We start from the raw sequence: 10,659 nt of genomic DNA, 5'->3' as shown, positions 1-10,659 counted from the left end.
AGCTCAGAAGGGACTTCCCCATCCATGAATCCGAAATGGGTTTCAAACTCGCCAGTGCAGTGTCTTCGACGTAGGTTGCTTTCTGCTGGGTTTTGTGACGACCATTTTCGTTATTTTGCAGAGGCTGAAGATATGCCGCTTTCAAAGGAGCCTCTACGGCCGAACTCACTCCAGCTACGCGGCTTCCATGTGGATAGAGTTAAATCTGTCAGCGACGTATTGGAATACAGACTCACTGGCTCATTTCCCTTTCAAGACTTGTGGGATCAAATGTTCAGCTTCCCGATAGACCAATCCCAGATGGCTGTGTACCATGACAAAACCCCTCTGGTAATGGCCTTCAGCCTTACATTGCTTGCGGCCCCATTGGGAGCGGCAATGGGTGATATTAATCAGCTGATGGGTGATAAGGAAGGCTTAACAAAAGAGAGGTTTATGCAGCAGGGCAAAGCGGACGCTGCTGCCTACCTTCTATCCAACATCCTTATAGCCGATAACCTTTCAATAACATACGGCCCTCAGAAGGACATTCTCCTTGACCACCTTTGCAGCCTTGCGACGGTGGATGCTGGTGAAGGAGGAGCTGATGCTGATCGATTCGAGCGTGGTGTGAGATCTATATGTTTCCATCGCCGCTTCTATATTACAGAGAAGGGTTATTTAGGTATCGACCCTCAGATGATGCGTCCTGGTGATGAAGTCTGTGTGCTTTTTGGAGGCCGCATTCCATTTATCTTACGTCGTACGCCGGACCACCATCTCTTCATCGGAGACACATATATCCACGAACATGATGTTATGTGGGGAAAGATAACTGAGGGCATTAAACGTCGCGGAGAAACTGATTTCCCTGTATTCCTATATGAAATGAAATGAGAAAACGTGTACATGAATCATTGTGCATTGCATATCGGACAATGCTGCTATTCCCATTCCGGATTTGAGAAAACTTGTAGGCTTTAACTTACGTGCTCATCTCTAGATATAAATAGTATTAGTAAATACTATATTTTGACAAGTGTGGTTGAGCCACTCTTCACAAAACCTTGAGAAGATTTCAATCACATAGCAACTGATGTTGCCGTATATTCAAATTGTTAAGACAGAGTCTGTTTACTCCTTCGGTCAAGAGGGGGGCTTTTGCCGAACCTCGGCATCTCTGACCTTGCTTGGGAAATTCTCGCTCCCGAATCCCGACTTGCGCAGGGACTGCGGGGACGGGAGCTGTATTTCAGCAGAGACAGGGTGATAGACAGTCGGTTTCTTCGTGCAATCCTAGCTGGCCCTATTTCAACATGCGTGCAATCCAAGTAAGGGAATATGTGAAGGTATGAACGGCTTGCGATATACTCAGCAATCCGACCCTTGTCCGCTGGGTGGAAGTCAACACACCCTTTATCTGTTGAAAATGAATTAATAAATAAATAAATCCAGGGCCCTCTCGACCTGACGGTCACAACCCTCCCAACTCCAACCCCTTCTGCAGACAAATACCTCATAAAAATTCACTCTGCGGGCACGAACTTCTTCGACCTCCTTCAAATCCAAGGGAAATATCAACACCAGCCGCCTTTGCCATGGATATCCGGCATGGAATTTGGCGGGACAATTCTCAGTCCGCCCACCGCTGCCAGCTCCCCAAAGTTCAAAGTCGGCGATCGTGTCTTCGGAGCCTCTCAGGGCGCCTATGCCACACACATTCTAGCCCACGAATCTGCGCTGAGACCGGTGCCTGAAGGCTGGAGCTTCGAGGACGCAGCAGGCCTCTTCATCACCGCGCCGACCTCTTATGGAGGCCTCGTAACGCGGGCGAATGTGCAGAGCGGGGATTGGGTGCTTGTGCACGCCGCAGCAGGCGGGGTGGGCCTAGCTGCGGTACAGGTTGCAAAGGCCAAGGGGGCAACCGTTATCGCGACAGCGGGGTCATACAGGAAGAGACAGATCGCCAAGTCCTTCGGGGCAGATTACACGATTGACTACAAGGATTCTAAGTGGCCGGATGCTGTGAAGAAATTATGTGCGGAGAAACGGACGGGGAATGGTAAGGCTGGTGTCGATATTGTGTATGACCCTGTGGGGATGATTGATCAGAGTCTCAAGTGCGTAGCCTGGAACGCGCGGCTGTTGGTGATTGGGTTTGCAGCGGGAAAGATCGAGGAAGTTGCGCTGAATCGGGTATTGTTGAAGAACGTTAGTATCATGGGGTTGCATTGGGGCCAGTATGTAAATTTCGAGAAGGAGACAGTGGGAGTGGTTTGGGATGGCATCTTTGAGTTGATTAGGCAGCGCAAGTTTAGGGGGACAAGCTTCCACGGATCGAAAGCTATGTCGGGTATTGGAGAGTGTACCAAAGGGCGCTGCAGGCGCTGGGGGAACGAGAGACTTGGGGGAAGGTCGTCGTAAAGATACCCGATGGGAGCGAAAGGGACGTCAAGCAAATTTTGATTTGGGAAGATCTTGATGGGGTTTATCAATGTGGATGTTAGGACTACGTTGATGTATATACGAATAGACTTGTTTAATAAGGACCCATTCGGAAGCTAACGCGAGAATGAAATATATTTTATTGATCAGAATTGGTAATAGCGACAGTACTACCAACTGTGGTTAGAATACTGAGTTGATAACATCTAGAAGTTTTATTCGGAATGTAGGACGCAAGGAGTCATGCTCATCTGTGGAAAAGCCATTCTACTCGGAAAATGAGAGAAAGCCCAGAAAACATGAACTATGAGGGTTCCTTTAAAAGGTGGCTTGCTTTCGCAATGCAAGCAAAGACAAAACATGCCAGGAGAGAATGTCACCTTGTAGCTTTCTAGGAGCAAAATGCGCCCGAAGAAGCAAAAATAACATCCTCTCTGGACATGAATGCATGCTGCTTGAATCCAAAATCCAGCTCCAATCAACATGCACACAAGACGTGTAAGGTATGTTGATTGTCCTTCGCTGTGTGAAGGGTTCGTGATCTCAACGAAAATTGGAGGAACAGCTGGATATTCGGGTATTGCTCTTGTTCTGACATACGACAACCCTTCCCTTCGACGTGATGTGGGTACGCCCGGGAGTGGAAGCAGACAAGACGGACCAGACCCTTGAAGATGTTCTCACTCTCACAGGCAGTATGAATCCCGCAGATATGGCTCGAAAAGAAGACGAACGGAAATAGAGACAGGCCTTCTGCCCCCTACGCGGAATCATTTTTTAACCCCCAGCTCCCACAAAAGATCTTGTCCTTGTTTCTCGTATCCCGGTGAACCAGCATTGAGGCCGGCATAGATATGTTCATTCCGGTCGACGATGATTCAACCCACAATGTTTTCCGGCTGCCTGAAAAGCTAGCATTACGGATTTTGATAGACCGCGGAGTTTCGCCTTGCCACTGCGCGCTGATGCCTCCAGGACAAGTTTCGCCATCAGAATCAGGTATGGGCTATGCAACTTGGCTGCAGTAGTAATTGGCGCTTTTGTGGAGAAGAAGGGCCAGGCGATCTTCGAGAAGCATTCTCGAATTCCGCAGCGTCAGGGATGCCAGGTTTCGACATGCTGGCGATGCTGTGCCGTGTGCTGTGTGGCATGCTGCGTGTGGAGACCAAGGAGAGCGAGGGATTCTTGTATTCTGTTTGCTCTGCCACTGCCATCGTTTCAACTTTACGATCAAGAGCGGCGCACAGATGGAGTACGCCTGCTGCTCGCCGAGACCACCGACGGTAATGACTGCGATGGTGAGAAGAAGTGACCGATGATGTTGCAGGTGGTCAATAGTTAGTAACTATCAACCGTGCGGATGGATTACCTCGACCGCGATGAAGGAGACTGCCATGCGTCCGGTGTCACTGTGAAGGGGCAGACAGGGCCGAATAGATCCGCGGGTTGTGGGTGATCCATCCAGGTTTAGTTAACTAGTTATTAATAACTAACGACAAGATTTCACTTTAGCACCTCTTTAGGGACACTGTAGCATGAGGCTATGCGCCATGCCACGCCCCCGAAGCGGAGGGCCATGACAGATGATGGGGAACACGAATGGCATAGTTAATGGAAAACCACCGTATGGTTATCGACTGGCGCAATCAGTCTCTGCCCGTATTCCCAGGCGTTCCTCGTGGCCAACACGCGACCGATCTCCGAGGCAGTGTTGATTGTGTTGGATGAAGAAGCAATTCGACCCTGAGATCAAGTGTTCAGGCGCATCTGAGGATTCAGCGGAAGTTCCCCTTTGGTTCATTGCGAGAACAACCTGAGAGTACGCCTTTTCCTTCTAAAATAACTAGTGGAACTAATCTCCACCATCCTGACCACCAACTTCCCAGAAGTTGGCCCCGTTGTTCTTTTTATTGTTTAAATCCCACACATTTCTCGCAATCTTGAAACCTCAATTACGATATCTCCGACACAGGAACAGATACATAACTTGGACATACTTGAAAAAAAAAAAAAAAAACATTTCCGTGGTATAGTTATCTTGTCTTTATTCATTGCGATCGCTCTCCTTCGTTTGAAGCCATGAAATTCTCGTACGGCCTTGCGCTTTGCACGCTCCTGTCGTTCTCCTCCACAGTCGCGCCGCGCAATATCATTTCAACGGACGTCGATGTATCAGCCCTTGCTGCTCCAAAAGCTTTTGACCCATCCCTCATCGCTGCCCGGTCCAAGTTCTCTGACCTACAAAAGCGCAGAGGGGGTGGAGGAGGTGGAAGGGGTGGTGGGGGCGGAGGCGGAAGGTCTGGCGGGGGAAGAGGAGGCCGCAGTGGTGGGGGAGGACCCAAGGGTGGTGGAAGGGCCGCGGGAGGCCGGGGAAGCTCAAGTTCGCCTGGTGCCCGCCCTTCAAGGTATGTACCTATTCATTCAAAAATTCTGTTTGCCAGTTTTGCTCAATCCGGATATTCGCTGACCCTCCTTCCTCTGAACAGTAATCTTGGCGGTTCTTCGCGATCTGGCTCCGGAACTCCTCGCTCGTTTGGCGGAGGCGGATTCTATGCCGGTGGCGCCTCAGTCCCCTACACAGCTGGCAAGGCTTCGCGGAAAGGGCTTCTTCCGTTCGCCTTCCTCCCACTCGCCGCCCTCGCATTCTTTCCCGGTTTGTGGCTCTTTGGTGCCCACGCCTACCACATCGGCTATTTTGACTATCGCAACACCTCTGAGCCCAACGCCAACACGACTCGGATCCCCATTGAATGTCTCTGCCAACAATTCAGCGTCTGCGGCTGCGAGAAGAACGATAATGCGACTTATATCGATCAGCTGCTCAGTCCGAAGGATCAATATGGCATGCCGGAGAATACCACGACAGTTAGAGTTGTCCCGAAAGATGATGGATCGACGACTATATATGTGAATGGCACCTTGGCAAATGGAACGACGAATCCGGACCCTTCCATCCAGGAAGACAGTGGTGTCGGCGTTGCCCCTCCTATGTTATTGAGACTGGGTGGGTATGGGTATTGGGTTATGTCTTCGTTGGTAATTGCAGCTGTTATGTTGATATGATTGTGATGGCTTTTTTTTTTTTTTTTTTTTTTTTTCTCCTACTCTCTTTTGCCTGTCCTCAATTCCTCTTTCTTTGTTTATTGATTTCTACGATTTTTTGGGACGATACCCTATTTGTTTCGCAACTGTCTTTTATACATAGACCTGCGCTAGATCTGGCTTGGTTTATTGCCATCTACAGTACCTACCTGTACGATATCTCGGCTGGTTCGCGTCGAGTTTCACGATGTCTACGGTTTCTGTTTTGGAGGACATTGTTGATCTGTTACTTTCTCTTTGCTTGCCGAGGCCCCCCTCTTGTATTCTAGTATTACTATTCTATTACGATTCATACTGTACCATATGACGTCATGGTAATGTGATGTCTATTTTCTGCCCGAAATCTGATAGCTGGTCCGACTCAATTGGTCCGTTGGCAGGTAAAGCTTAGCTGACCTTAACTTGTGAACTGTCTGGATGGGTTATTGGGAAGAAATTGTGTATGGTGGCAAAGCATTGAAGATCAAAGAAGGATAGGACAATGTAAAATAATAGGAGGGCTAGGATTTTTCCGGATAAATGAATGTCTCAGGATGATGAGTGAGCGGAACTTGATTTCCCGAAATGAAAAGTACAATAATACAGATCCAGGAAGTCAATAGTTAAGTCCAGACAAATACACTACATACGTACATCACCAATGGGTCTGCTCCGACCCTGATTCCTTGTAGGTAGCTTCATATCTACACGGAGAGAAATAGTTGGTTAGCAAGTCCATACAAAGTAAAATAACAAGGAAAACAAAGTGGAAAAGAAGGAGAGAAGAGAAACAAAGCACAGGAGATATAATCAAAAAAGTGGAAGGCAAAAAGAAAGGCAACACACCTTTTCCCTCTAAATCCCCACAGACCCCAATTTCCACAGGAGACATCATGCGGATCCATATCATTCAAATCCCACCTAAGGCTCCGGAATTTATTCTCCCCGGGCTCCAGTAACATATCAACCTCCCCTCCACATTTCTCCATCACCCAATCCATATCCCTCTGCATATCCCACTCCGAGTATCCGGTGCACAGAATCGGCACTTTGGTCTGCAGCAGATGTGGCAGGGTCTCTTCCCACTCGTGTGAGCTGGCCGGATGCCCCAGACCCGGGTGGAACAGCATGAAGCAGTCAAAGTAAGGGTCGTACGGCTGGAACATGTTTGCCTGATGCATTGTATGGAAGTAATCGACGTACGTGGTTATCTTCATCAAGGAGTGCAGGCGGTCTTCGACGATGCCGCCGAACGGGTTTGAGGGGGTGCGTTCGGGAAGTGGGAATTCGTCATCCCGATTCGCCATGCTCTCTGGGCCGATAAAGATGAGATTTATGAGTGCGCGCGGGAAGAGGTAGGAGAGTTGTAGCCAGACGTCGCGGGGCAGTGAAGATTCGGCGCGTGCGCCTAGAATGAAGATGCGGACGGGGGGTGCTTTGACACGGAGGCCGGCCATTTGTGACCCCTCACCGGTTCTGGGCGGATGGAGTGTATAGCGGAGGGCTGAGAGTGACTCTTTAGTAATTTTATTCTTGAAAGAGCTCGTGCTCACCGCCGAACACGTATTTCATTTTGTTGTGAGGTACATACCGCTCAAACTTTTTAATCCCTCTGGGGTCAATCGGCCTCCTTTCCGAATATTATATGGGCTAAGCTCATGTAGTACACTTGCAATGGTGACAGGGTACGTGAGCAATCTTGTTACCTGCCTCATGTGTCTATCATTGTTAATAGCATCGAACTGCCTGGTATACAAAAACGTATCCCAATTTGTCATATTCACTATAGAGTCATCCTCCTGTAGGCCGGGGTAGTTAAACTCTGAGAAGAACCGGCGAGACCGCAGGTCATGATCATCCTCATTGATTTGTCGGATGGTTTCGCATACTTCCAGGTGTGCTTCAAAATCATCCATCCAATGACCCTCGGAGCAATATATCGGTACGCCGCAGTCTGGGCATTCGAATTGAGAGTGTGCTGGTGGTTGGCTATCGCTGCTGGTTTCGGGGGACTTTCTCGATTCGGAGTCATGAGGAGATGTAGGAACGCGCGTCTGTCGATGACTTGGGTGTGGGCAGAAAGCATTTTGCTTTATGAAGGCTGCACGCTGGCGGATTTCGGGAGAGGGGGAGTTGGTAAATGAGTGGAAGAGGTTGTCAGGCTTTAATAGGGGTTTTGCATTGTACGCTGCGGAAGGGTCTGCCGCAGCCACTTGACTGACTGACGACGATACGGATCTTGCGATGATAGTTCCAGTGTTGATATTACTGGGCCGTGATACTGAGCATGCTTGACGGTGAAAACTGGATGCCTGCGTGTTTGGTCGGTGATATCGCCGTTTGAGGTGGGGTAGGGTCCGCGCTCGGATTGGCGAAATATGTGGCCGAAATCCCAGTCGGAGAGCTTGTGCACATTTTTGACAAGTGAACTCCATTATTATTGGGAATTATGGCCGGTTGTATGGGGGGAAATTTGTGTTGACTAGCTGCTGAGGAAGATGTCGTTGGAAAAAATATCTTGGAAGCCATTGAACATCATCACGTGGTTAGAATCTTTGTATTGGATCTATTTCTTTGATATCATATCTCATCAATTGAATTTCTATATTATTGAAGACTATAATAATCCTGAAAAACACAAAACATATATAAGGGTACACATCAAAGAACAACTAATTATAGGCTCGATATACTAGAAGCCTCAATAAAGCATAACAAAGTAGTCTGGGCTGGAGGGACAAAACAAAACATAAAATATAACGAGAAAAAAAAAAAAAAAGGAAAAAATACCGGTAAAACCTAGTAACAACGCCCTAAAATATATCCTCGCAGACAGACCAGTCACCAGCATCTCTACACCGCCAATACCGACCGTTGTAAACCCAGTACTCCTCGCCGGTGATCTCACATTTGCCCCTAGTAAACCACTTTGGCTCAAACTCCTCGCCTTTGGCCTCCCGTTCTCGTCGCTTCGCCCTCTGCTTCTCCTCGACACGATGTTTCTCCGTTGCTGCAAATTCATACTCGCCATCTTCCATCGCGCGTTGGTCCGGGCGAAGCCGCGTGTCGGTTGGGGGGAGGTGATGTTTCAGGTTATCGGGGATGGCATTCAACGTGATTACAAAAGGTGTTAAGTTGAATGGGATACCGGTTGGTCGCGTGTTGCATTGCCAAACAAGGAATGCCTGCGTTGATCCTTGCTGACGAGGAAGGTCCTCACTTGGCGGTGTGACCGAATCTTGGTATCCTGGAGTGTGTCTGGCGTAGACCTTGTCGTTCCATCGGCCACCAATGCTCCATTTCGTGAATCCCTCCTTATCCATCACTTTGCCGGAAACATGGTAGGCGGAGGAAGCTTTCCAGCCTCGTGGTTTGAAGTCAAGCAAACAGACTTCACCAGTGGCCCAATTTTTGATTTCCATGGGCCCATAGTTGTCCACGGTAGGATTGCCAGTAATAATACCAACAACCGACGACGTAACCTTTTTCCACGTATAGAGCTCCTCACCACCGCTGACAGGACGTAGTCTCAAAAACCATGTACCGAGAGGGTTAATATCGAATGACTTGCCGTAAAACTTTGATTTTACAGCTGATTCACCCTACAATGAAGTCAGTATTCGGACAAAAATAATTGACAAGTAGTAATGATAATAGTATTTTTAAGGAGGGAAAATACATACGTAGTAATCCCATTTCGGAGACTCAGCCCAGGCGGCGCCAATAGGAGGATGATGGCTGACTTGTTCAATAAAGAATCTATAGCCTTTGTCTGGCCTCACATATTCGAACGTTTCCCCAAGCAGTGGGTTGAAAGGCTTCGCAACGCGGCCAATTGTGGAAGCATATTCACTCGCTGCAAAGGCAGCGACATAAACCATACGTTCCATTGAGTCTTGGAGATCGGCAGCGTGATCAAGCAGGTCTGTGTATTCCATGTCTTCCGCTACACGTTGGAGTAGCGATGTTGGTTCATTAAAGGAGACTGGGAGTGTCATTTTGGTCATGTCCTTGCCAATCATTGATTTCAGGATAGCCTGAAGTAGAGCGTTAGCAGAGAATTAGTAATTGAGGAGAGAATACTTAATCAAACCTACCCATAAAGAAATCTTGGGTCTATTGTCAGCATCCATCTTAAGCCTCACTCTAACTGGGTCCTCATATCCTTTAAATGAATGGGCAATTTCCTGGTATTTCAAAGTTCGGAGATCGGAAATCGCTTCTGCTGCCTCTACTGGCTTTCCTCGTCGAACTTCAATAACTTCCACTTCGCCAGCATCTACAGCATCAAAGAATTCTTCGTCTGCATCAGATTCAGAATCAGAAAACTTGGTTAATTCCGTAATTATGGACCGCTTTCTCGACAATTCCTGGCTAGCATTGTGATCGAGACAGGGGGGAGTTTCGGAGCCTGCTTCAACGACGGCTTCCAGGGCATCTTGAATTTGGACATGTGACAGGCGTCGGCTGATAGGATGACTAGTTGAAGCCGAGGGGTGCTCAAGAACTTCCTTGAGCGCTTTCTTAGTTTTCTTTCGTTTTTCCTCAGATTCCCCAATCCTACTTTGAAGTTCTTCGTGTTCTTGGGCAACCCGAGCCATGCTGTCCTCCCACATCTTGCGCGCATCTGCCTCCCGATCTAGCCGATATTGCCAATATGCGTCTCGATCCTTTGAAATTTTGAGTAAATCAGCTACGAGGGAGGTGAGATTGCTGACTCCTCGCTGGTAAGTAGTTAACGCTTGGTCTATTGAGGGCTCTGAAAGTGGGGTTTGAGGACTTGATGATTTCTCCTCCTGCAGGGCTGCGGAGACGTTGCTCAGCACCTCCAGTTGTAGTTTAATAGATTCCGCGGTGATATTGAAAGCGTCTTTGTTCGAAGGTTGCATCTCCTGGCTACTGGCATAATCCCCATAATCGTCATCTTCGAGGTCTCCTTCGACTGGGTTGCTGGTGGTGACAAGGGTTGGCAATCGGTTGGAGTCCGACGGGCTGAAGGTAGATTCGTACGGCCCAGAAGTGGAATCATCTTCACCTTGAGCGCTCTCTCTTGAAGTTTGAAGGCTCAGTCTAGAGCCGGCGTGGCTTGGTATACCAAGAGATGATGGAGGGCCCAAGGTTTTCCCGTTGGCTTTTTCAACAAGGCTGCATGAA

At 48.4% G+C, this 10,659-nt stretch overlaps 5 protein-coding genes across 5 annotated transcripts in view; 3 read left to right on the top strand and 2 right to left on the bottom strand.

Moving 5' to 3' along the window:
* Positions 1-132: 132 nt before the first annotated feature.
* Positions 133-876, top strand: HCAG_04390 (predicted protein; the record flags this gene model as incomplete). Its single annotated transcript, XM_001540500.1, has 1 exon — positions 133-876. One exon carries the CDS (start codon positions 133-135, stop codon positions 874-876), a length of 744 nt encoding a protein of 247 aa, XP_001540550.1.
* Positions 877-1,295: 419 nt separating this feature from the next.
* HCAG_04389 (conserved hypothetical protein) lies at positions 1,296-2,403 on the top strand (the record flags this gene model as incomplete). Its single annotated transcript, XM_001540499.1, has 2 exons — positions 1,296-1,328; positions 1,435-2,403. The coding sequence occupies 2 exons, from the start codon at positions 1,296-1,298 to the stop codon at positions 2,401-2,403; spliced, it is 1,002 nt and encodes a 333-aa protein (XP_001540549.1).
* Positions 2,404-4,503: 2,100 nt separating this feature from the next.
* HCAG_04388 (predicted protein) lies at positions 4,504-5,487 on the top strand (the record flags this gene model as incomplete). The annotated part of the gene is made up of 2 exons (XM_001540498.1): positions 4,504-4,829; positions 4,911-5,487. 2 exons carry the CDS (start codon positions 4,504-4,506, stop codon positions 5,485-5,487), a joined length of 903 nt encoding a protein of 300 aa, XP_001540548.1.
* Positions 5,488-6,160: 673 nt separating this feature from the next.
* Positions 6,161-7,940, bottom strand: HCAG_04387 (conserved hypothetical protein; the record flags this gene model as incomplete). Its single annotated transcript, XM_001540497.1, has 3 exons — positions 6,161-6,209; positions 6,352-7,009; positions 7,097-7,940. 3 exons carry the CDS (start codon positions 7,938-7,940, stop codon positions 6,161-6,163), a joined length of 1,551 nt encoding a protein of 516 aa, XP_001540547.1.
* A 378-nt stretch (positions 7,941-8,318) lies between these two features.
* The window catches only part of HCAG_04386 (hypothetical protein), a gene marked incomplete at both ends in the record, with an annotated part of 4,310 nt that continues 1,969 nt past the window's right edge, over positions 8,319-10,659 (bottom strand). Inside the window, 3 exons of the mRNA XM_001540496.1 lie at positions 8,319-9,107; positions 9,189-9,542; positions 9,603-10,636. Of these exons, the coding sequence (XP_001540546.1) occupies positions 8,319-9,107; positions 9,189-9,542; positions 9,603-10,636 (2,177 nt within the window). The remainder of the gene's footprint in view (positions 9,108-9,188; positions 9,543-9,602; positions 10,637-10,659) is intronic.

The sequence above is a fragment of the Histoplasma capsulatum genome, genomic scaffold (genome assembly GCF_000149585.1).
Source record: "Histoplasma capsulatum NAm1 scaffold_4 genomic scaffold, whole genome shotgun sequence".
NCBI lineage: Eukaryota > Fungi > Ascomycota > Eurotiomycetes > Onygenales > Ajellomycetaceae > Histoplasma > Histoplasma mississippiense.
The sequence above is the reverse complement of the archived record's forward strand: the minus strand, read 5'-3'. Positions and strand labels throughout refer to the sequence as shown.